The following is a 25,341-nucleotide window of genomic DNA, read 5'->3' as shown; positions in this document are numbered from 1 at the left end:
TCGCCTACGTCATATACTAATTTCCCCTTTCACATGCAGCTTTAATATCGTCCAAACAATGGCACAAATGAAGAAACAAAATCAACCATCTAGTCCCCACGGCCCACCACCCCACCCCCACATTAAACTGTTCGGGACTCCTCCCCGCAGCCAAGCTGGAGGACCCACAGGAAAGGGGGTGCTGACCTCTCCCCCAACACAGGCTTCAAGGGGTCTGCACCCCTTCCTGTAAACGCAGCCAGGGGCCCACATGCCCCCTGAGCCAAGGGAAGCCACTCTCTGTGGGTTGCAAGCCAACAAGTTTTGCAGCAAAAGAAGGAAATCATCATCAGGAGAGAGTAGGGAGGTGCGTGGTGGGGGTAAGGGGCAGGGAGGGCTCCTGGACGCATTGTGTCCAAAGCCTCAGATGAAATCTGCCTTCAGACCAAGAGAATTGGTGGGAAAACCTCAGGATGCAACTTAAAGCATTTGGAGAAAGAAGGGAGAAAGAAATGCTTTTGTCTGCGCCAGGAACAGACATCAGGCTACAACTGTCCTGCTCTCTCCTACTTGGGCAGGGCCAGCGGCATTAACCCCAGGACGCCGCATAAAAGTGGGACCCCCAGGGCGATGACTCAAACCCCCTCAGGTGAGTCCCAGGGGAGGCAGGTCTGGGGCTGGGTGGCCAAGCAGCCAAGTCCTTTGACGGAGAAGTTCCTACTTGTCCTGTACATCCAGAGCAGGCAGAGGCCTGGGGCAGTGTTGAAATGAATGGGACTTACTCCCTGTCTGAGAAACCAGTTCTAACTTGGTATCTAGGAGCCAAAGCCTGCTGAGTTCCAGTATAACATGACGATTCCCGCTGTTTCAATGCACTTTCCAGTGAGATGTCCAAACTCTTTCCCCCCTTAGAAATCTGAACATCAACTCTGAACTCTCTGCATTTTAACTTTGCTTAGGAAAAGGTGGGGAGGAGGTGAGATATAAAAATATTCAAGCAGATTATTGTCTACATCCTAGGATGAATTCATTATTTGGCAAGATTGTTTTTCTTACATAATTATCACCTGAGTGCTTTTTTTTTTTTTAATTAGCTGTTTTACTTTTTGAAGTAAGAGCAAAGAATATACAGTTTACTTGAGTTATACTGAAGTGACAACTTCATATAAGAAAATAGGTTTGACCCAAAACTCAGTGCAAGTGGCAAAGTTGACCTTGACTGTACAGTATCCGCAAAAAAAAAACCAAAAAAAAAAAAAAAAAAAAACAACCCACGATACTCAACTGGCACCGTCTGACAGTGCCCAAATCAAACCAAACCAACAAAAAAATAAAAGGTCTGAAATAAAATGTCAAAGAAAGCTTCCAACACTGAATTCTGTCCATAAATAAGCACAACTTCAACTGTGAAGCAAGAAAAACGACCAGGTTAACAGTTACAAACCGGTTCTAGCATCGGAGACAAAAGAAGAGGAATGTTGGAACCTGTTTATAAACGAGAAACCAAGTTTCCAGTTTTAGGATGAGAAAATTGAGGCATGCAGGACTTTTGCATATGGAGAGAGATAATATATTTCATATATATTATATATATAATATGTACAGTCTAGCTATAAAACTTTGATGTGTATAGAAGCTGTCTTCCATGAAAAAAGTTGAACATTCAGAAGAAATTCCTGAGATAGGGTTTGTGACATGGGCCACTGAGAAAAGAAATCCGTGGTTGGGTCCTAGAGGTGTTATAATCTATCCCTGTAAAGACTGAAATGAACCCACAGACAGACAGCGTTGCCACTGTCGTCTTTCCTTGCCTGAACAAGGGGTAGCACCATTGTGAAGGTAACTATATGTTGCTCCTGCTTGAAGGGAGGAGAGAATACTAAGAAACAGTATTGCTGCTAAGACCGCTGTAGTGTGCACCAGATTCCTTCTCGGTTCTTCCAGACGACAGACGAACAGCACCGCAGCCTGACCCAAGGACACCTGTGTGGGAGAGGGCTGAGAACTTGGCGGCAGGCCGTCACTGGGTGTAATCTTTCCTGGGTTGTTCATCCGTTGTACACTTATCAGTCATTTCCTGGCAGAAGTCCACGGTCACCGTTTGGCTTCTGGGTTCCAGGGGAGGCCCTCTCTCAGAGAAGGTCCCTGGGTCAGTGCCTTCCAGCCTCCGAGCAGAAGTACAGTTCTCTGAAGCATTGCTGGGGGCCCAGGGGGGGCCGGGGGCCGCGGCCCCCTGCTCTAAGCAGCAGGGTGCACTTTCCCCCACCGCGCACTGAGGGGCGGCAAGGTTCTGCTCCACGCTCAGGGGTGTGGGGTTAATACTGGGGGCTGTGGGAAGACCCACGGGTCTGAGGACAGGGCAGTACCGATGCAGGGCCTGGATCTGCTCGGGGCTCTGGATGTCTCGGCAGACTTCCTGGGAGAGGCAAGAGAAGTTGTCCAGCAGTTCTCCCATGCATGCTTTCAGCTGATTCCTCTCTGACAACAGCTTCTCTTTCTCACACACCTGGATAAGACAGGAAAAAGAGGCATACTGAAAAGCAGAGACATTACTTTGCCAACAAAGGTCCGTCTAGTCAAGGCTATGGTTTTTCCAGTGGTCATGTATGGATGTGAGAGTTGGACTGTGAAGAAAGCTGAGCGCTGAAGAATTGATGCTTTTGAACTGTGGTGTTGGAGAAGACTCTTGAGAGTCCCTTGGACTGCAAGGAGATCCAACTAGTCCATTCTGAAGGAGATCAGCCCTGGGATTTCTTTGGAAGGAATGATGCTAAAGCTGAAACTCCAGTACTTTGGCCACTTCATGTGAAGAGTTGACTCATTGGAAAAGATTTTGATGCTGGGAGGGATTGGGGCCAGGAGGAGAAGGGGACAAGAGAGGATGAGATGGCTGGATGGCATCACTGACTCGATGGACGTGAGTCTGAGTGAACTCCAGGAGTTGGTGAGGGACAGGGAGGCCTGGCGTGCTGCAATTCATGGGGTTACAAAGAGTCGGACACGACTGAGCGACTCAACTGAACTGAACTGATCCAGCCTGAATGGGAGGAGCTGATACCCTGTGTTCTGTGGGGGGTTCCTACTTCAGTTTTTTGCATCCTACATTAGAGTGTAACTCAAGAATGACTGCGGCTTCCCCAGTGCCTCAGCGATAAAGAATCTGCCTGCAATGCACGAGCCACAGGAGACATAGGTTCAAACCCTATGTCAGGAAGATCCCCTGGAGGAGGGCATTGTAACTCACTCTAGTATTCTTGCCTGGACAATCCCATGGACAGAGGAGCCTCGTGGGCTATAATCCATGGGGTCGCAAAGAGTTGGACATGACTGAAGGAACTTGGCACACATGCATTCATGAATGACTAGGTCAGAATCTAGAAACTTAAAAGCTCCCTATCCATATTTTCGCCATGTCTCCCATCTGAGCAGCCCACTGAGATGTGCCAGCATCCCTGACACCTTCCCTGTGGCAGTTCTTCATCCTTTTCTGAGGCTTAGCCAAAAAAGTGAAAGTTGCTCAGTCTTGTCCGACTCTTTGCGACCCCATGGGCTATATATAGTCCATGGAATTCTCCAGGCCAGAATACTGGAGTGGGTAGCTGTTCCCTTCTCCAGGGGATCTTCCCAGCCCAGGGATTGAACCCAGGTCTCCTCCATTGCAGGTAGATTCTTCATCAGCTGAGCCACCAGGGAAGCCCTGGCCAAGCAACCAGCAAAGTCTCCACCCACCAGAAAACTGTAGACAATCAAGGTTCCAGTTTCCTGGTATTTTGGGTTTGAAGAGAATCAACTGGAAAACTCTCAGTTTCCAACCTTATAGTTGAAAATCTCCCCCAGATACATTAGCGTTTGATTTCTGAAGGTAAAAAGTAACTGACCAATTCCAACTATAAGACATTCTGTAAAAAGGCAAAACTATAGAGACACAAAAAGATCAGTATCTGCCAGGGGCTGGAGTTGGGGAGGGAGGTAAGAATAACTGAAACACAAAGGATTTTTAGGGCATGCAACACATCACTGTCATAGCAAATACATATCATTATACATTTGTCCAAACCCCCAGAACATACAACATCAAGAATGACCCCTAAGGCAAATTATGGACTTTGAGTGATTACAATGTATCAATACAGACTCACCAACTGTAACAAACACACCATTCTGAGAAGACTGTGAGTGAGCAGAGGGAAGGAGCAGGTGGGAACTCTTATTTTCCCTTTAATTTTTCTGTGAACCTAAAACTTCTCTAAAAAAGCAAGTCTATTAAAAAAAAACATTAAAATTGCAAAAAAAATTCAACTACTGAAGTTTCTTATGGTTCACCCTATATCAGCACGCTCTTGGCCTTTGCAGCAGATGGACTGAACACAACGAGTCCTCCTATGATGGCTGAGGACTATGTAGTGAGTCTCAAGTACCCAGTCTCTCTGGACATGGAAAGTGCCCACAGAGGTGCTAAGACAGGCTTAGTGTACTAGCCCAGGGTTCTGAGATGTTCTCCTCAGAGAAGATGCCATATAGACTCTAGTGTTACTAAAATTCATCACCCTACCAGAGAGATGAATGTGGTCATAACTATCTGTGACAGGACAGAACATAAGGAATCTCCCTGAGACACACTGCTGTGAAATGGATGGAGAGACGGGACATTTGAAGGGGTGTGAAGTGAGTCCTGACCCTTTGCAAGGGTACGCTGAGGGCTGAGGAGTGGATGAGAGAGGACAGGAAAGAGAGAGAGAAGAGGGAAGAGGGAAGAGAGAGAGCCAGAGATTGAGAGAGAGCGAGAGGAGAGTGAGGCAAACATATGACCACGGGGTCTCCTACATGGGAGCTGCACGTGCTGAAACACGAATGCAATCTGGCAGGCAGCATGGGCATGTGTGTCGGAGATAGAGATTTACACGGGAAAGGGCACCTGCTAAAATATTTATAAATTTATCAGGAAAACATGTTTTAAAGACGAAAAATAAACAGATGTACAAGTGCAACTTGAGAGAGAAATACATTTTGTGAGTTTGCAAAAGCAGAGTGAGTGCCATGCGGGAGACCAGTGGGAGTGAGTGGGCGGGACCAGCCTGTGGACACCGCCCCCCAGCGGGCTGGTGGCAGTGGAGGTACGGAATAAACACACCCGGAGGGCTCCCAAGGAAAGGACATCTTACACCAGTAGCTGTGCAACTTGGACCTCCTTCCCCGGACCTGCAACTCAGCAAACTGAGAGGGAACACCAGCCCCGGTCTCAATTCTGCCACATCTTCTTGGCCAAGTCACCTACCCCTCAACGCCCACCGACCTGCAACATGTCCTGGGCCACTTTCTAGAAGGAAGAAAACGAAATGCTGCCTGTGGCAGTGTTTTGGCTCTCTGCAGGAAAGGCCGTGTAAATCAGGCCTCGGTTAACAGCAGGATGCTTTAACTCACAGGTGTACTGTGGATGAGCACATGACACTCGCATTCCATGGGGAACGTAGCACATTATTCAAGGGGTTTCCAAAAGGCAAGGGGAGAACTAGGAGATGCCCTCTGGTTTCAGCTGAGCAATATCAGCACAGAGCTCTAAGTTTCTGCCCGGTGTGTGGCTTAGACTTTTTCAATTTGTTCAGTATGACATAAGTACACAGAGAAGAGATCTAATTACAAAAAATCAGGCATTTCTCAAATATGGGTCATTAGATTTATTCCTGTACCTGGAAAAGACTGCAGGGCCAGAATTACCATAGGCATATGCTTAAGGCTTGATGGCTTATCCCCAGCAGGCCCAGCCTCGCCTGAGTACCTAGCTAAGCCAAGCAGGCTTCCAGAAGACCCACACTCACCAGCAGCAGTATCTGGCTTCCTGATGTCAGCTTAAATTAAACATTTTTTGTTGCTGTTGTTACATGTGTGTGCTTGGTCGCTCAGTTGTGTCCAATTCTTTGGGACCCCATGGATTGTAGCCCTCCAGGCTCCTCTGCCCATGGGATTCTCCAGGCAAGAATACTGGAGTGGGTTGCCATGCCCTCCTCCAGGGGATCTTTCCGGCCCAGGAATTGAATCTGCATTTCAGACATTTCCTGCATTGGCGGGAGGGTTCTTTACCACTAGCGCCACCTGGGAAGCCTCATTGTTGTTGTTGTTAGAACAACATTAAAGAAAAATTTGAAAAAAGAAGGAATTTTCAATCCCAGGACTCAGTCACAATTTCCAATACATTTTAGGGCAACAGACATTTCCTGAGAGGCTTCAGTGGGCTTGCACTGGAGACTCAGAGATCGTCAAGACTGTTCTTGTCATGAGGAATCTATAGTCTAGGCCCGGGATTGAGGAGACAGACAGATACACAGATAATGCAAGACTAATGTGATAAGTACAAAGTCAGATGTCAGAAAGGGCTCCGAGGACAGAGACTCAGCCTCACCAAAGACTCAGGAAAGGGGTTTCTAGGAGGAGACAGTAACCTGACTTTTAAGGAACAAAAGACACAGATAAGAAAACAGTTGAGGACTGTCCCAGGTACAGGAGACACAGCCGAGGCAGGAACACAGAGATGCAGACAGCAGGAGATGGGGCTGAGGGAAGTGCACCGAGTTTGACTTTCTTGGGGGTCCAGTTCCAGGAAGGGAGTGGAAGGTGACACTAGAGGGGTAGACTGAGTCACAGACAGCACAGTGCATCTTGTTGAGGAACCTGGCCTTTATCGTGTAGGTGATGGGAGCTGCTGAACATGCGTAAATCTTCCCTGGTTGGTGGGTGTTAATTAGATTAAAAAGAAAACAAAACATGATGTCCAGGACTATCTTGAGAACCGGTAACATTAAAATTTTTTTCTTTAATTTTTTAATTGCTTTACAATCCTGTGTTAGTTTCTGCTGCATAGCAACGTGAATCAGCTATACCTATACATATATCCCCTCCCTTTAGCCTCATTCCCATCCCCCACTCCCATCTTATCCCTGTAGGTTGTCACAGAGCACTGAGCTGAGCCCCCTGTGCTGTACAGCAGCCTCCCACTAGCTGTCTATTTCATACATGGTAGTGGAGATATGTAAGTGCTACTCTCTTGGTTCACCCCACCCTCTCCTTCCCCCACTGTCTCCACAAGTCCAGACAACAAGTAACATTTATTCAAAGTTTCTCAAGTGGGTCTTAGGAAGCATCACTATGAACAAAGCTAGTGGAGGTGATGGAATTCCAGTTGAGCTCTTTCAAATCCTGGAAGATGATGCTGTGAAAGTGCTGCACTCAATATGCCAGCTAATCTGGAAAACTCAGCAGTGGCCACAGGACCAGAAAAGATCAGTTTTCATTCCAATCCCAAAGAAAGGCAATGCCAAAGAATGCTCAAACTACCACACGATTGCACTCATCTCACACGCTAGCAAAGTAATGTTCAAAATTCTCCAAGCCAGGCTTCAACAGTACATGAACCGTGAACTTCCAGATGTTCAAGCTGGATTTAGAAAAGGCAGAGGAACCAGAGATCAAATTGCCAACATCAGCTGGATCACCAAAAAAACAAGAGAGTTCTAGAAAAACATCTATTTCTGCTTTATTGACTATGCCAAAGTCTTTGTGTGGATCATAACAAACTGTGGAAAATTCTTCAAGAGATGGGAATACCAGATCACCTGACCTGCCTCCTGAGAAATCTGTATGCAGGTCAAGAAGCAACAGTGAGAACTGGATATGGAACAACGGACTGGTTCCAAACTGGGAAAGGAGTATGTCAAGGCTGTATATTGTCACCCTGCTTATTTAACTTACATGCAGAGTACATCACGAGAAATGCTGGACTAGATGAAGCACAAGCTGGAATCAAGATTGCTGGGAGAAATATCAATAACCTCAGATATGCAGATGACACCACACTTATGGCAGAAAACGAAGAACTAAAGAGCCTCTTGATGAAAGTGGAAGAGGGGAGTGAAAAAGTTGGCTTAAAACTCAACATTCAGAAAACGAAGATCATGGCATCTGGTCCCATCACTTCATGGCAAATAGATGGGGAAACAATGGAAACTGAGAGACTTTATTTTTTGGGCTCCAAAATCACAGCAGATGGTGACTGCAGCCGTGAAATTAAAAGACACTTGCTCCTTGGAAGAAAAATTATGACCAACCTAGACAGAACATTAAAAAGCAGAGACATTACTTTGCCGACAAAGGTCTGTCTAGTCAAAGCTATTTTTTTTTCCAGCAGTCATGTATGGATGTGAGAGCTAGACCATAAAGAAAGCCGAGTGCTGAAGAATTGATGCTTTTGAACTGTGGTGTTGGAGAAGACTCTTGAGAGTCTCTTGGACTGCAAGGAGATCCAACCAGTCCATCCTAAAGGAGATCAGTCCTGGGTGTTCATTGGAAGGACTGATGCTAAAACTGAAACTCCAATACTTTGACCACCTGATGCAAAGAACGGACTCATTTGAAAAGACTCTGATGCTGGGAAAGATTGAAGGAGGGAGGAGAAGGGAATGACAGAGGATGAGATGGCTGGATGGCATCACCAACTCGATGGACATGAGTTTGAGTAAGCTCCAGGAGTTGATGATGGCCAGGGAAGCCTGGCATACTGCAGTCCATGGGGTCGTGAAGAGTCGGACACAACTGAGTGACTAAACTGAACTGAACCTGAACTCTCAAATGTCTTATGCTCTTAGGTTCTCATTAGGACATTGGCTTACCATGAGGCAAAGGACTGTCATGTATAGCCTGAGGACCCAAACTCAGGTCATGACCACAGTACGTGGCCTCCCTCTTCTTCAGGCTGCCACAGACATGGGAGCTGGGATGAATTTCTAGGATTGGGCCAGCAATGAATGAGCTGAATGAGGCTCAAGGGTACAGTCAGGAACCAGAAGCCACTTGGATTTACTTCCTGTAGCTTAAGGTTGCTGATCCAGAAGGGAATGCAGACTACTGAGTGAGGGGGAGGCTTGAAAGATCAAACAATAGTCCCAGAGACAAAAGACTCCCAGGCACAGGAAGAGGTGACAACCACTCAGAGGCAGAAGTGCAGAATTCAGGACCCCAGGGCTGCTGAAGGGCTTCAGGAGATCAGGTGGCTGAGCGGCCCCTGGTGGCAGGCTGGCGTCCTGCCCCTAACCTACACCTCCGTGGGAGGCAGGAGAAAGTGCAATAACAAGATCTGGGATCAGACAACCAGACTTGCTTTCAAGCTCCATCACATGGTGGGGAGTTACCAAACCTCTCTGCACTCTGGTTTCCTTCTCTGTGAATGGAGATAAAGTAGTACTTAAATCATAGGACTGATGTGAAGATTACATGCAACATCTACAGAAAGAGACCAGAATAATACCTGATCCACATATGCAGCAATAAATGTTAGCTCTAGACTCACGTTGAATGGAAAATAAGAAGAATTACCTCTACAGGAGGGAAGGAATGGTAGTTTCAGATTAGCAGAGGCAAGCTATTATACACAGGATGGATGAACAACGAGGTCCTAGTATATGGCACAGGGAACTACATTCAGTATCCTATGACAAACCATAATGGAAAAGAATATGAAAAAGTATATGCATATAACTGAGTCACCTTGCTGTACAAAAGAAACTAACACAACACTGTAAATCAATTAGACTTCAAAAAAAAAAAAAAAAAGAATCACCTCTAAACGAATGTGAAAGTGAAAGTCGCTCAGTGTTGTCCAACTCTTTGGGACCCCATGCACTATACAGTCCATGGCATTCTCCAGGCCAGAATACTGGAGTGGGTAGCCTCTCTCTTCTGCAGGTGATGTTCCCAACACAGGGATCGAATGCATTGCAGGAAGATTCTTTACCAGCTGAGCCACCGGGGAAGTTGGTGGTTTGAGCACACCCAGGGACGACTGTCCCTGTGAGCTATACAAATGGCTAAGATATAAAATACTGACACACAATCACACAGCCGCATAGACACACATATATTACAGATGTAAAGCTATTATTTTTTAAGAACTCCTTTAAAAATCAATGCGAATGTCCCTGAATGGTGGCCCTTCTCTCTGCCTGTCTGGCCTTTGCTACTGAAAGTCTGCATCAGTCTTGGTCATTCCAGGTTGCTGACAGCAAAGGGCGAGCCAACTCACCAGTTTGCGGATTTCACATTCTAAGTTCTGAATACAGTCCAGCTTCCTCTTGCGGCAGCGCTGGGCGGCGATGCGGTTTTTGCTGCGCCGGCGGACATCGTGAATGAACTCTAACTGCTCTGACGTCAGCTTGTGCATCTTGATCATCATCTGGAAGTCATTCCTCGGAAGGTCTGTGATTTGATCGACAGGAAATGGAAGTTTGACCTGCAACCAAGAGTAACAGAACATGATTATGGCAGCTGGATTTTATAGTTTTCATTCTGGAGAGTGGAACATCAAAAAATGGTAAAATCTCCTTTTTAATGATGACCAAGTACTATGAAAACGACTGAAGCAAGCAGTGATGATTCTTTCCTGTTTCAAATATAAATAGGATGAAATATTCAGACAAACATAATGTGAGCGCACACATATTATGATGTGGTTATCATTCCTGAGATCTTAGGAGCAAACAGCATGGAAACAATGGAAAATGTATACACTGTCATGGCCACAGCACTTTTGTAAGCAGGGCTCTACAATTAGTTGAAACCCACTCCTATTGAGCCTCAACTCAGTGAAGTAACAATTTATAGACAGACATCATCAGAGGAATCATCTAAAACACTTGAATTAAGAGAGCCCTGTACACCTTGGAGATGCTGGAAAGAAGAAACAGTCGGTGTGATGTGCAGTTGCAGCAGCGTAAGGGAGACAGACATAGGGAGAGAACCTGGTGAGGCTACATCATTGCGATCTAGGAGTTAGAACTGGCTTTTAGTCCTTCCTGCCAGACTTGAGACTTCAGGCTGGTCACCATACTTTTCTGAGCCCCAGTTTCCTCATCTGCAAAATGGGGCATGCTTTTTAGCTGCACAGTGCTATTATATACCCATGAGGCACTATGGATTTTTGGAAAATAAAATGGACCATGCTCTCACATTTTCTTTTACAATGTGATGCTGACCTTCCTCTGTCAAAAGGTGGAATGCATGTTCCTGCCTTTGGACCAAAACAATGAAATGGGAGTAACCCATGTAACTTCTGAGGTGACATCATAAGACCTGTACAGTATCTTCTTAGGCCTTTTAGATCAGGGCTGACCTCAGGCTGTGGACCAGCAACCTCCTGACAGACCAGCGGCAGCATTTGATCAGAAATAAAAGGCACAATAAATGTAATGCGCTTGAATCATCCAGAAACCATCTTCCCCACAATCAGTCTGTGGAAAAATTATCTTCCACAAAATCGGTCCCTGGTGCCAAAAAGGTTGGTGATCACTATCTAAGATTGTGCTCTCTTTAGGACACATTGTGGAGAGGCCCAGGTAGAGAGGAACTGAGGTCTCCAGCCAACAGTCAGCATCACCTCATCAGTCCCATGAATGAGCCACCTTGGATGAGGATCCTCCAGGCCCAGGCAAACCTCCAGAGGTTGCCTCCTGCCAACATCTGACTTAAACCCCACGAGATATTCTGAGCCAGGCATGCTCAGATGGGCCACTTCTGAATTCCAGACCCACAGAAACAATGAGAAATGTTAAATGACTGTTCGAAGCTACAAAGTTTTGGGGTGATTTGTTGCATGGGTGTGTGCTAAGTCTCTTTAGCTGTGTCTGACTCTTTGACCCTATAGACCATAGACCACCAGGCTTCTCTGTCCACGGGATTCTCCTGGCAAGAATACTGGAGAGGGTCGCCATGCTCTCCTCCAGGGGTTCTTCCCCACCCAGGGATAGAACCGACATCTCTTACATCTCCTGCATTGGCAGGGAGGTTCTTTACCGCTAGTGCCACCTGGGAAGCCCTGGGATGATTTGTTACGCAGCAACAAATAATTGATGCAGATACTGTTTTCAGCAAGAGTCTCACTTTCAAATTCTTATAAATCAAGGAAAAGGTGAGCATCCTCCAAATAATCCTTCTTTAGCATTTAGCAGAGAACCAACGTTCTCTCGAGCTTCCTCAGCACCCACAAGATAGAGAACACAGACCTGCACCTTCCAGCAGTCTGCCACTGCCCCCTTCAGGACTCCCTATGAGGCAGAGACTTCAGGAGTCAGCTCTGGTCCCGTCCAGAAGCTTCTGGATGTGGAAGGTTGAGTGTTGCTTGGCCAAGACACAGTGTTTCCCAGCTCAGGGGCTGAGTGCCTGCTTAACACGAGCATCTGCTTTGGGTACACCAGCAGATGGAGCTATAAACCTAAACTTCGTTCAGGCTCTAGCTCAGCGCTGTCCAATGCAAACAACGTGAGCTGCCAGTGGGATTGTTACGCCTTCTAGTAGCCACGTTAAAGGAAGTGAAAAGAAAACAGGTGACACTAATTTTAATAATATACCAAATAGAACCTAATGTAGCTAAAATATTATCAACAGTAATCAGCATAAAATTAATGAGATATTTCACTTTTGGGGGGATACCACATTTTCAAAACCTGAGGTGCATTTTATACTTGGGTGTGCCTCACCATTCAGACTAGCCTCATTTCCAGTGCTCAGTAGCCACATGCGGCGTGTGCCTCCCGTACTGGACAGCATAACTTTAGCAGACGGAACAAGTCGACTCGAGTGAACTTGGATAACCAGAGGAACAGACAGGCCATTCTGGGTTTAATTGATCAAAATCCTTTTGGTGAAGAAATAGCCCTTAGTTAGTATTCAGAACCTACAGGGTTATGTCTGGGTCGTTCAGGGGAGTGAGAGGAAGATCTTTAATCCTGAGCTCAGGCTTTTGCTTTGGTTGCATCAGAGGCAGACAGACCCTGAGTGAGTCTGGACCCTGGCATTTGTGGTTACTTAATCCCCTGGCACAAAGGCAATCTTAGTAAATGATCATCTGCCTTCCTGCGGCTGGGTGCGACGGCTCAGTCAGGCTTCTTCATAGCTCTGAGCCTGTGAGACGTGGCATTTGCTGAAGGCTCCCGATGGGTGCTCTGATTGAACTTCCATAGGGCAACCTCTGTCCCATGACAGCTGTCCAGCGCTGGCTCAGGAGAGCAGAAATCACCACAGTGCGCATAAGAGCACAGTCGGCTCAGCCCTGCTCCAGCCGCTAATGACGGGCGGTCAGCACAAACAGCTCCTTGTTATGGGCCCGGCAAAGGGCTTTGTCCACAGGCCGTGTTTGCACAGGGCTTATAATGATACGAAAGAATGTTTGATTTCCCTTTTATATGCCTTGGATAACAAACAGACTCAGATCCTGGACAGTACCTACACAACACAGAGGTCTGTCTATTGGGCACACGGATGTCCCCACACCAGGCAGCAGGCGTGTTTTCACAGCAGGCATGACAATGCTTTGGGCCTCACGGCGTCTCCCCCTCTGCTGACAACAAAGCGATTCTGCTGATGCTCTACATTTTCAGACAGAATATATACCTATGGCTCAGGCCACAGGGAAAGTCACAAGGCCTTCTATACCAAGGGCTACTGTATTTAACATTCTCTAGACAGCCCATATAAAAAATAAACCACTATGGTAACAGCACCGAGGTTGACAGGAAAGAGGAAAAATCAACAATGCTGGTTTCAAAGTCCTTGAAGCAAAAGGCCATATAACTTTTCAGCAGAGCTGTTGCAACTCAAGCTGCTTTGCAGAGGTTGAAGGAAAATTGTCCGCTATAGACTCTTCCATGTGAAAAAAATCCCCCCAGCCCCAACTACTCTGGTCTCTTTCTAAAGTGTGCTGCGACCCCCTCAAGCAAGGGAGGGATTACCCCAACTACCAAAGGGAAGCCCCTGACGTCGTTCTTGGAAAGGTGTGGCAGAAACCTTACCACAGCTATTCGCCAATTTCAGGGTAGGAAGTTCTAAACTGACGGGCATCTTCCCTGGAGATAAATGTCAGCCAGAGACCCACTGAGGAGCTGGGAAAACGTTCCTTTCCCAGGCTGGAAGGCACCCACCTATTCCTCAAATGGGTTCAAAAGTCAGCTAAAGTGACTTGGCCTTGGACACTGAGAAGGCTGAGGCCCTCCTGCCTTTCTTCCGGCAAACTTTTCCAACTCAAATAGACCCAATAGGGCTTCACATCTTATTTACTGTCCCTCCACCCACTGATTCCTCCAGGATTTCACTTCTCAGAGGTGACAGTTTTCATTCCCCAGACCCTCATAAATAGTGAGGTGACGGGATGCAAAGTCCAGCGAACCAGCAGCATCACCTGTTAAGCGGCCAGCCTGCGGCTACATTCAGTGATCAGTCATGCATGAGGCTCAGCATAGAGGCACAGAAAGCTGACCAGGCTGTTTAGAAGGGTGAGGGCCCAAGGGGTTCAGGAAGCCCATGGTCTCTTTAGACAGGTGGTGCCCCAGCTTGGGATCCCAGTGGAGACTCACTCTGGGTGTCAGGGGCATCTTGGCTTGTCTCATCCTCTAAGGACCACGGTGGAGGATGTTTTCACCTGGGACTCACTCTGGGCTGGGTCAGTATTAGCCAGAGGAGGGGATTTCACTCCTGGGGTCTCCAGCTCTGGAGCTGATGGTGAAATGAGTGGCCCCTGCGGTGCAGGTAACCTCTGGCCCCAAGGGCTGACAAAAAGTGGGGAGAGGCTGTGACATTTGGACGGTGAATGAAGCTTAAATATTCCTCCTCAGGGGCCTGACCACGGGATGCTGCCAGCTAGACCCCAGGGGCTGGCGCTTCTTTCTCACCAGACAGAAATCAGCTGTTCCCTTTCTCTCTCCTGCCAACACCTACCCTGGTTCTACCACCCAAACAACATCCCCTCTCTTCCAGTGAAACAAAAATATCATTTAAGAATTGTATAAGAAATATAACTTCTAGCAGCAAATTCAATTACGAGACCAAAGAGAAAAGAATTCCCACTCCCAAACATCAACGCTCCTGGGTTTCCCTGTGACCTTGGCCGCCTGGCACGCTTGTCACAGGCTGCTGATCAGCCGGTACTCTGGCTACCTCACCTTGCCATGCCTCTCAATACACATCTCACTTGCCTGATGTCTTTGGTGTGCTGGATGGGGGCTACTGGAGAGGCAGGACAGAGATGCAAATGTTGCAGAAAAAAGGCGAAAAGAAGCACCTCTTTGGTCTAGAGATCCCAACTAGAAGCACCAGCCCCTGGGGTCAAGCTTCAATCCTATTTCTTTCTTCGTTTCACGATTAGATGCTGAGCAGAAGCTGCAGGAATTGGATCCTCTTAGCAGTACCCTGAGGATCTTAACAGCACAGTCACTTCTCCAAAACCTGTAACATTTACGCTGTTTAAAAAAAAAATGTTCTAGCTGTGCTGAGCGGCATGTGAGATACAGTTCTCTGACCAGGGGTCAAACCCACACCCCCTGCATTGGAAGCCCAGAGTCTTAACCACTGAACCTCCAGGGAAGTCCCTAACACAAATGCTCTTGAAAGCCCCTCAGATCCCTGTGAGCTGTCTGGGGATCTGATGCCCTGTGGGCTGACGATTCCAGTCCTCTTTGAATGGGGACAGCCGGCTTTGAGCTGGGCAGATGCCAAAGACAAAACCTCCTCTGCCAAAGACAAGCTTCTCACACAACTGTCCTTCTAACCTCTGATCTCGCCGTCCAGTTTCTGGAACAAACACAGGACATCTAGAATTTGGTTGTGATGCTACAATTACTGAGCAGTGTGATCCCAGGCAAGTCTTTTCCTGCTCTGTCCTGAAGTTCTTTGAGGATCTGGGAGTCCGAGGGATTCAACAGCGGTCCTACTTAGCTTACAGGGTTGCCATGAAGAAAAAATTAGATAACAGATGGAGAAAGTGCTCTGAAAAGTTGGAACTGCCTTATAATTACGAAGTGTTACTAACGGGAGCAGTAGTTGTAGCAGTAGCATTAGTGTTTCAGTTTGTCCACCATCTTTCTTTGTCACAAAGTTTCTTCTTTTGGTCATACGGCATGCTTTGGAGTTCCAGATGCTAAGAGTCTTTCTAGCAACATGAAAACATTGTTTTCATTTGAAATATGGCTGACTTCCATGCTGCCCAGAATGGTTTTCGTTTTATTAAGCAGACCGACTACAGTTACTTTTAAAAAGATCTCTGATTCAACAAGCCACAAAAATGCTGTAAAATCTTTATATCCAACATATGTCTGGAAGTCAACATCTGGGTGGAAGAGTTAGAGTCAGACATGGCTCTTTGATAACACTTCAGTGTTTGTTCTGGACCTTACTTCTCCCTGCCCTCACACATCCACAAGAATACATGTACATGCAGCATCCTCATATGCTTTTACCACTCTTGATATGAAGCGTGTTAATAAAACAAATCCAACTAATCAATGCCTTTGACTATGCAAATAAACTGTCTTCCTGCTGCTTCTTTATTAAAATCTACAGTTAATGCTTGTGGTACAAAACTATTCACTAAGACTCTTACTACTTGGCACATGCTTGTGACTTTTCAATAATTTTCAAATTCTAAAAGCAAACCTGTAAACCACAATGAGGTACTATACCACTAGAACGACTATATAAAAAAAGGACAATAACAAATGTTGATGAGGGTGCAGAGAAACTGGATTCCTCATACAAGGCTGGTGGGAATATAAAATGGCTCAGTTACCTTGGAAAACAGCCCAGTAGTTCCTCAAAAGGCTAAACTCAGAGTTATCATATGATTTAGCTATTCCACTCCTTGGTATATGAAAAGAATTGAAAATATATGTCTACAAAAAACCTGAACACAAATACTCTTCATGGCATAATCAATAATAGCCCCCAAATGGGAATAACCTAGCATCCCTCAACCAATGAATGGATCAACAAAATTAGTGTATTTACATAGTGGAATATTATTCAGCAATAAAAAGAGGTGAAGAACAAATACATGATAATGTGCCAGGTGGATACAGTGATAGCAAGAAGGAACCTTGAAAACATGCTAAGTGATGAAGCGAGACACAAAAGGCCACGTGGCTAGATTCTACTGAAATGAAACATCTGGAATGGGCAAATCTACTGGAGACAAAGGTATATTAGTAATTTCTCGGGGTGAGGCAGAGAAGGCAATGGCAACCCACTCCAGGACTCTTGCCTGGAAAACCCCATGGACGGAGGAGCCTGGTAGGCTGCAGTCCATGGGGTCGTGAAGAGTTGGACACGACTGAGCGACTTCACTTTCACGCATTGGAGAAGGAAATGGCAACCCACTCCAGTGTTCTTGCCTGGAGAATCCCAGGGACGGGGGAGCCTGGTGGGCTGCCGTCTATGGGGTCGCACAGAGTCGGACCCGACTGAAGCGACTTAGCAGCAGCAGCACCAGCTTGGGGTAAGGGAAGAGGGGAATGAGAAGTGATTGCTACTGGATATTGTTATTTCTTTTTTTGAGGTGATGAAAATATTCTGGGATTAGACACTGTAATGGTCCTACAACTTTATGAATCATTAAAAACCACTGAATTGTTCACATTAACAGAGTGAATTTTATGGTATATCAATTGTATTTCAATTAAAACAAAAACCTGTGTGATATATGTACACAGAAATCAAACATTATAGGAATACACAGAAATAAATCTTTCCCTATATTCCCTCTCTCCCTGCCTCCCATTTCATCTTATTATCTATACTGCTCTTATTGTTTATAATATATTTATAAAGTAAACTAGGACCATGTTATGTATACGGTTTGTTACTTTTTTCACTTAATATGACCTATTCATTTTTTCATAATTGGAAGTAAGAAAAAAAATTCCCACGTTGACTTTTTAGGTATGAAGGCATGAAGTCATGAAGAAATATACTGATCACTTGATTACATAAAATTTAAACTTTTTTAAATGGAAAAAGATACTATAGAAATAGACTAGGAGAAATAAAAATTTAAAAAAATAACAAAGAATTCAAGAAACTTAATGATAAAGGTCATGGTTCTGAAATGACTTGACAATTATCAAACATAATCTGTAATTATTTTTCAAGATTTGTGCTTGTGCTCAATTGCTCAGTCATGTCCAACTCTTTGCAACCCTATGGACTGTAGCCCAGCAGGCTCCTCTGTCCGGGGGATTTTCAAGGCAAGAATACTGGCTAGGTTGCCATTTCCTTCTCCAGGGCATCTTCCTACCCAGGAATCAAACCTGCTGCTGCTGCTAAGTCACTTCAGTTGTGTCTGACTCTGTGCAACCCCAGAGATGGTAGGCTACCAGGCTCCTCTCTGTCCCTGGGATTGAACCTGAGTCTCCTGCAAATCGCCATATACATGAACAATTTTTATTTCATGATAAACAAAGACCAAAAATTTAGTTTAAAAAAACAGACTAGGAGAAGATATAAGCAACATGTACAAGAAAGGATTAATATTCTTAAATTAAGGATTCTGTAAACTCATTGAAGTCAAACACCACGCACACACACACAAATGGACAAATGGCAAGTCCAAGAAAGAGAATACAAATGATGAATACATGTAAGAAAAATATCAACCGCATTAGAAGTCATCATGTTTTGTCTATCAGATTGGCAAATGTAAAAGGGCTGGTGACCACTACTACTGGCAGGAACAGGGGGCAACGGGCACGCTCCTAAGTTTTGCTGGAGGCTGTGTGAATTGCTACAACCTTTTGACATTTACTATTTAACAAATGAGTATAACCTTTAACCCACTTATGGAACTTGAACTCACAAAAATAAAAGCACCATCACTAAATAAATATGTTCACAAGAATGTTTATTGCAGCAATGTTTGTAAGAGGGAAATACAGGAAACGGTAATGTCTGTTGAGGTGGTCACTGAGTCAGCTATGATGTATAGGAACCGAGGATATTCAAGAAGCTTGTGTTAACCCTACACAATTGACCTAGAGGCATGTACACAGCAGACAGCTCTGTGCAAAAAGCAAGCTGCTTAGTAAGTAAATGTGTGTTGTGCTGTGCTTAGTTACTCAGTTGTGTCCAGCTCTTTGCAACCTCATGGTTTGTAGCCCACCAGGTTCCTCTAAAGGCTATTAAAGTAAAACCCAAACCCATAGACATGTGAATATATTTATATATTATTGTAGGCACAGAGAAAGCCTGATAAATTTGGTACATTATGGGCTTGGTATGTTCTGCTTGATTATTTTTAAAAAGGAACTTCAAAAAGATGGTTGTTGATAAAGGACAATATGGTGCTTATTTAAACTTTTCTCAAAGCTGGGGAATACCTAGGATGAGAAGTCAACGTTGATGAGATGGGAGGGTAAAGAGAGTATAACTTGAAATCAGAATATTCTGCTCACTTGGAAAAGAAGTCACCTGGAACCTTACATGAGAGCAGACCAGGGCAGAATCAGCCCAAGAGATACTGGCTTCTGAATCATTTATGATTCACTTTGTGAAGAGTTTGCCTTCAGTGTTATCGCTGGAGACCACACTTCCACTGGGGTCCAAGAAACTCCCCAAAAGCAAATAATTAGCTCAAAGAGGAACAGTCATGCTCAGTCCCTGAGACAGTTCTTAGAAAACCTAACCTCTTCTACTTTAGGAAAATGAAAAGGTCAAATTGGGAAAACTTTAACTTTACTATAACAATTCTACCCAAAATGTACTACTGAGAGGGGCTAAATGTGACTCCTGAAATGGCACAGAAATTTGGAAAATTCCTTTTGAGACTGTTTAGCAATGTAAAGAATAGATTCATTTTTTTTAAGTGAAAATAAAAATATTTTTGAAAATAGTGTATATTTTTTGAGGGGAGACTAGTCCTGTTTATGACTACTGTGTAGGCTGAATAATTCCTCCATTTCACTGATTCATTTAAAACTGAAAAGTTCTAGGGACTTCTCTGATGGTCCAGTGGTTAGGGATCCACCTTCTGATGCAGGGAAATTGGGTTCGATTCCTGGTTGGCGAATCAAATCCCACATGCCTTGGGGCAGCTGAGCCTGTGCGCCCCAACCAGAGAGAAGTTCGTCCACTGCAATGATGAAGATCCCACATGCCACACCTAAGACTCAGTGAAGACAAAACAACACAAACCCTGCAAAGTTCTAAGGCAGACAAGTGATAAAGCCTCAACACAGGAAAGATGCCTGTGCCCTTGTTGGTGGCATTCAGTTTCAAGAATTGACTTCAAGTTCTCTTTTGGGATGTAAGAGAGATAAAAGGAGACTTTTCTGAAACTGACAGGTCCTTGGACATATGCAGCTGTCATGCACATACACCCTTTTTAGTTAATGGTGGGGCTCCTCTTAAGAGAGAGACAAAAAGAAAGAAAGAAAGACTGAGAGACATTTGTCTTTTTCACGAGATATGTATCCTTAGAGAAATCATTATGCCAATGGACTCAGTGACCCGGCTTCTGAATCAGGAACACTTATGAATAATTTCAGGGGAAAAAAAAGAAAACCTCCTAAAAGTTGTGATCAGAGAGAAAGAAATGAGTGAAGAGAGAGAGAGAACACAAACTTGAACTGTTCTCACCAAACCTCCACCTTCTCAGGTGGCGGACCCAGATGTGACTCTGGCTTGGGACACTGAGCCCAACCCTCCATTCCAAACCCTAGGGGATACAGTGTACTCAGTTTCCCATTCAAATTTCCTTTTTATTGTCTCTTAGCTAAACTAAATCCTTTCAGTATATTTCTCTTTCCATTTCTGCTAGGTAGTAACGGAGGGGTGGGGACCAGGCTAGGTAGAAAGCGAGGAAGTGACCACAGGGCATGTCTGTAGTTGGTACAGGGAGCTTTGGAAGCTGTTTGCAAAACATGCCCAATCGAAACCCTTCATGTGCTTCTTGCCAACCTCACAGAGGGCTGAATAAACTGCACGTGGCTCTGTGAAAAGCCAGCTCACCCCGTGTGGCATTTCTGCTGTCTGGTTGGGTTAACGTCCCTGCTTTACTAGAGGCTAATATCCAGGCAGCGCAGACATGGAGGAAGTGCACTGGCCTAATGAGAATCACGCTTCATTTCCGCCTGTGTTTTTCGGAGATGCAGTTCTCAGGAGGGGCTTTGGCACTGGGCTTGTTCTGAGACACAGGTGGCAGGTCTCACGTGGGGTCCCTGGCAGTCACTACCAGATCGTGACACAGACACCCTCAGCTCTTTCTGGGGGCTTCTCGTGTTACAAGGGAAGGGGGATCACCTGCGGTGTCCATTCTTTTCTTTCCTTGGCCACATGAGTCTCGCTCACGATGTGGCTGGCGTTGCACCTGCTTCCTCTCCCAGCAGTGGGAAGATATGGATGGAGCCTTTGGGAATTTTTACCTAGAAAGCACTTCACTTTTAGTGTGGACAAAAACTGCTACTCAACCCCACTGCTCCTTAAAATGACTCTCACCGTTTGTGGGGCCCTTGGGCAATGACCCATGATACGGTTAGGTGCGACTGACAAAGGTGCTTCCTCAGTGATACTGGGGCCAGGATGGATGGTGAGCTGTCCATCACCTGCATTCGCAATGGACAAGGGATGACTCCAGGGTCCCTGTTGACAAGGAAACTTAAAGGTGCTGGGAAAACATGGGCTTACTGTGAATCTCTCCAGTTTCAGTCAATTCTGAAAGCAATTTTATATTTTTCTTCTCACTGAAGAAGCGAGGGGCAAGGATGACGGTGACAGGTATGGCATTCTTTCAAAGCAGACAGGGTGGGGGGTGGGGGGGTGGGGTGGGATCTGGAGTACCTGCACACGCTTTCAGGCATCAGACTTTTTTCCCACTAAGCTCTTTGCCTCTGCTTTTTGAGGACTGAAATCTCCATCAAATTTCAAGTGCTGTCTGGGGCAAACTGGTTAATTCTGAATCACCTCGAAGGATTCTGCCTCTGTGGATGAGGGGGATGGGGCGGGTGTGTGGTTTAGTCCCTCAGTTGTGTCTGACTGTGACACCACGGACTGTGGCCTGCCAAGCTCCGCTGCCCATGGGCTTTCCCATGGCAAGAATACTGGAGTGGGTTGCCATTTCCTTCTCCAGGGGAAGATCTTCACCACACAGGGTTCGAACCCAGGTCTCTTGAAATGCAGGCCGTCTCCTGCACTGCAGGCAGATTCTTTACAGACTGAGCCGCCAGGGGAGGATGGGGGAGGCGGTACCTTAACTGCTTTAATCTTGGCAAACAAGAACAATCTGGCAGTGGGGGGGGGGGGTCAGGGAGAGTCCAGATAAAGGACTGAGGGTGGATCACATGCTTGAATTTATGCGGGTTCCCTACCTCCTGGCCCCTGTCCTGCACAGGACACGACTCACTGTCTGCTTCCGAGAACGATCCGGATTCGTCGCTGGAGTTGGTTCCGTAAGACTGCTCACATTTAATCTGGGGTCGGACTTGGTTGTACATTCCGTCTCCCATCAGGCCTGGTTCCTGATGTTCTGTGGCAAGGAATCTGGCTCCCTGGGAACAGGGCGAGGAGGAGAACTCGCAGAGAGGGAGGCTGCAGGGCGAGCCCCCACTCCCATCCTCTGCGTAGGAGTAGGAGGAGCACGAGCTGGAAGTCCTTGTCCTGGTCTCCAACGGGGGCGAGCGAGGGCACACTTTGATTGGCACCGGGCAGCTAGTGTTGGGCCGCATCCTTCCTGGCAAGTGGTCCGCCATCAGCCCACCGTGAGGGTAGGCCTGTGAGCTGGGGAGGGACTGGCCGGCCCCCACCCACAGGCCCTTTGGCACCGGCTCGGAGAGGTCTTTGTCCAGAGCGCTTACCCCAGAATACGAGTGCACCGCGGTGCTCACTTGGTCACAGGCGCTGGAGGAGAAGATGACGCTTCTCCGGTCCAGCTCTCCTTCCTGTTTACAGAGAGCCTCCAAGCCAGGCCCCTTGAGGGGCGACCCCATGGTGAAGCTGGACGTGTCCTTCTGGCCCATGTGGGGCTGTCCGTAATTCCCCGGGAAAGGGGCGTAGTCAGTTTTAAGGTCACCCTGAGTGATCCCCTTGTCAAAAGGGCACGCTGAACTCCTGGCAAAGTGCTGCTGAGAGGTACCGGGCAAGCCGGACGACTCCACACTTTTTGTTATGCTGAACAGAGACCTTAAGCAGGACGGGGAGGGCGCGCCCCTGGACTTCTCCAGGCAGGCGGCCCCGGCAGGGGGCGCGGGGACGGGAGCGGGGGCGGGGCTGGGCTGTTTCCGGTCCATTTCCACGTCGCCCGCTCGGTCTTTGACGTCAGGCTCATCTCCGGACAGGCAGAGCGTGATGCTCTCTTCTTCGTTCTCTTCGCTGGGCGGCTCGCTTTTAATCTGCCCCACGGCAAGCCCCGGTTTGAGGCTGGTGCCAGAGTGATCTTCACTGAATGTGCTTGCAAAACCTGAGGTACTGTGTGATGATGCGTTATAGACATTCTTGGTACATGCAAGCTGGTATTTCTTGTATCTGGGGTACTGCGTTAACGCGTCCTTGGCCGAGCTCTCCTTGGTGTCCGCGGGCACGTCGGACTCGGGCAACAAAACTTCTTCCTTCTCTGCCACTGGGATGGTGGTGGCCTCAAAGCTGATGGGGTCTGGAAGCATCTGGTCCCTAGGGCAAGCCATCTTGGTCGTATCCGAATCCATGGTCTCCTCCTCTTCGTCGTCCTCCTCTCCCGCGCTGTCCTCGGGGTCCTCGTGCGGGCGCTGGCACGCAGCATCCTTCCGGCACACAAAGAGGCCATCCTCGCTGTTCAGGAGCTGGGTCTGCAGAAAGCTGAAGCAGGAGTCCTCCAGGTTGTGCATGCGCAGGAACTCGGCGCAGCGGATGACCTCGCGGATGTTTTCTCTGCTGAGTAACAGCTTGGCGGTGTAGGCGAACTGCAACAGTGGCCCAAACCCCCTGGCCGTGACCTGCAAAACAAACAGGGAAATCGCCAACCGTTACCGTCAGCACTGCTATTGTCCCGAATCTCTCAACTGAAGCAAGATAACCAGACAGCGCTAATGTCCCAGGATAAAGACTGCAAAGGAGCAGTTAATCTCGTCCTGGGTCAGCAATGATTCGGCTCCCAATAATTAGGGCCTGTCTCGTGCACGCCACTGCTCTACTCATCACGATACACAGAACTGAAAATCACCAGGGTCAAGTGGCTAAACAAGATGACAACGGGTTCAGTGTTTACACTAATGAAATATCCTGGCAAAAATGCACAGTAACAATGGGACGCCTATTAATTTCCCTCCCCATCCATCCTGTTGAGAGCCATTGTACACCAGGAGTGCTGTGATGCTTCTTACAGCTCGCTCGAGCCAAAGAAAGCGTTATAATTTTCTTGTCAACTGCAAAACCGGCAATATGGCCCTGTTAAAAACCGGAAAGTCCACGGGGCTTTGAAAATAGTTTTTTGCTCACTTACAAAGTTAAAAAGAGACATTAAAAGCAACTCCTATTTTTTTGCTCACTCATCATGATTTCTAGTTGAGATTTGCCAGCCATCATGTCATATCCCATCTTAACAATGATACCAGAGATGACAGTCCTTAGCAGTGTTCTCAACAAGAAATTAACTCTTGGCCCATAAAACGGGGGTGGGGGGGGGCGGGCGTGGAGGGTGTTACAAAACTAAACAAACTGGCTGTCATTCAAATGGTTGAAGCTGCTGAATGGCACTGGACATGGGCAATTCTTTCCCTAATTATAAGCAGCAGCCCTGCCACACAGCTGTCTTCTTTCCTGGTAAATCTTCAGGGGCTGAGCCTACTGTCCTGTGCTGCTCATCCATTTCATTTTACACAGATTGGGAATGTGCTATTTATGCACAGCGTGTGTACATGGGCATGCGTGCATGCACACAAACACGCAGAATGACTTAGTTAGAAATACGTTGCCTAAGGCCAGTTGTTTTTTCAGATGGAAATGGATGAAACCTCCTGGTGGTCAGGGCAGGCTTCCTTGTGTGTGTCTGTGTTCAGTCGCTCAGTTGTGTCCGACTCTTTGCCCTTACCCTATACACAAACCCATGCATCCTCTTAAGTTCTTGCAAGCACTGCTGACCCCATAAGGAAGGGAAGGGAGGCACATTCATGAATCACATGTACAAAACAAATGAAAGCAGTGGTCATGGGGTCCTTGCTGGAAGCTATAGTAGCAGTGATTAAAAAAATCTCTGCTAGGGGAATAAATGTGGAGCAAGATAAACCAGCAGGCTTGGTAGATGACTGCCACAGGAACAGAATTCAGCACAGCACACAGAGCCCAGACTCTTGTGAGGACCTGAAACTGTTGTTCAAAATTCAGCTCAGACATCGCTCCTCTGGGAACCCTCTGCAGACCTCCTAGAGATCGAATGACAGCATCCTCTGAGTCTCCATGGCCGGAGTGAGGAAATACTCGGTCTTCCCCAAGGCAGCACTGATTTTATAGCATTGCACCTTGTCTTTTTAAAATTTATTTGGCCACACCAGGTCTTAGTTGTGGCATATGGGCTCTTTAGTTTCAGCATGTGGGATC

At 46.6% G+C, this 25,341-nt stretch overlaps 1 protein-coding gene across 6 annotated transcripts in view; it reads right to left on the bottom strand.

Moving 5' to 3' along the window:
• Window positions 1–1,054: 1,054 nt before the first annotated feature.
• BACH2 (BTB domain and CNC homolog 2) overlaps window positions 1,055–25,341 on the bottom strand; it is a 389,117-nt gene continuing 364,830 nt past the window's right edge. For all 6 annotated transcript variants that reach the window (XM_055535470.1, XM_055535469.1, XM_055535472.1 and 3 more), the window contains 3 exons: window positions 22,143–23,741; window positions 10,049–10,255; window positions 1,055–2,485 (listed from right to left, as the gene is read on the bottom strand). In XM_055535470.1, the coding sequence (XP_055391445.1) occupies window positions 2,000–2,485; window positions 10,049–10,255; window positions 22,143–23,741 (2,292 nt within the window). In that variant the 3' untranslated portion in view covers window positions 1,055–1,999. The remainder of the gene's footprint in view (window positions 2,486–10,048; window positions 10,256–22,142; window positions 23,742–25,341) is intronic.

The sequence above is a fragment of the Bubalus kerabau genome, chromosome 9 (assembly GCF_029407905.1).
Source record: "Bubalus kerabau isolate K-KA32 ecotype Philippines breed swamp buffalo chromosome 9, PCC_UOA_SB_1v2, whole genome shotgun sequence".
Classification (NCBI taxonomy): Eukaryota; Metazoa; Chordata; class Mammalia; order Artiodactyla; family Bovidae; genus Bubalus; species Bubalus kerabau.
This window is presented reverse-complemented; position numbering and strand designations above follow the sequence as displayed.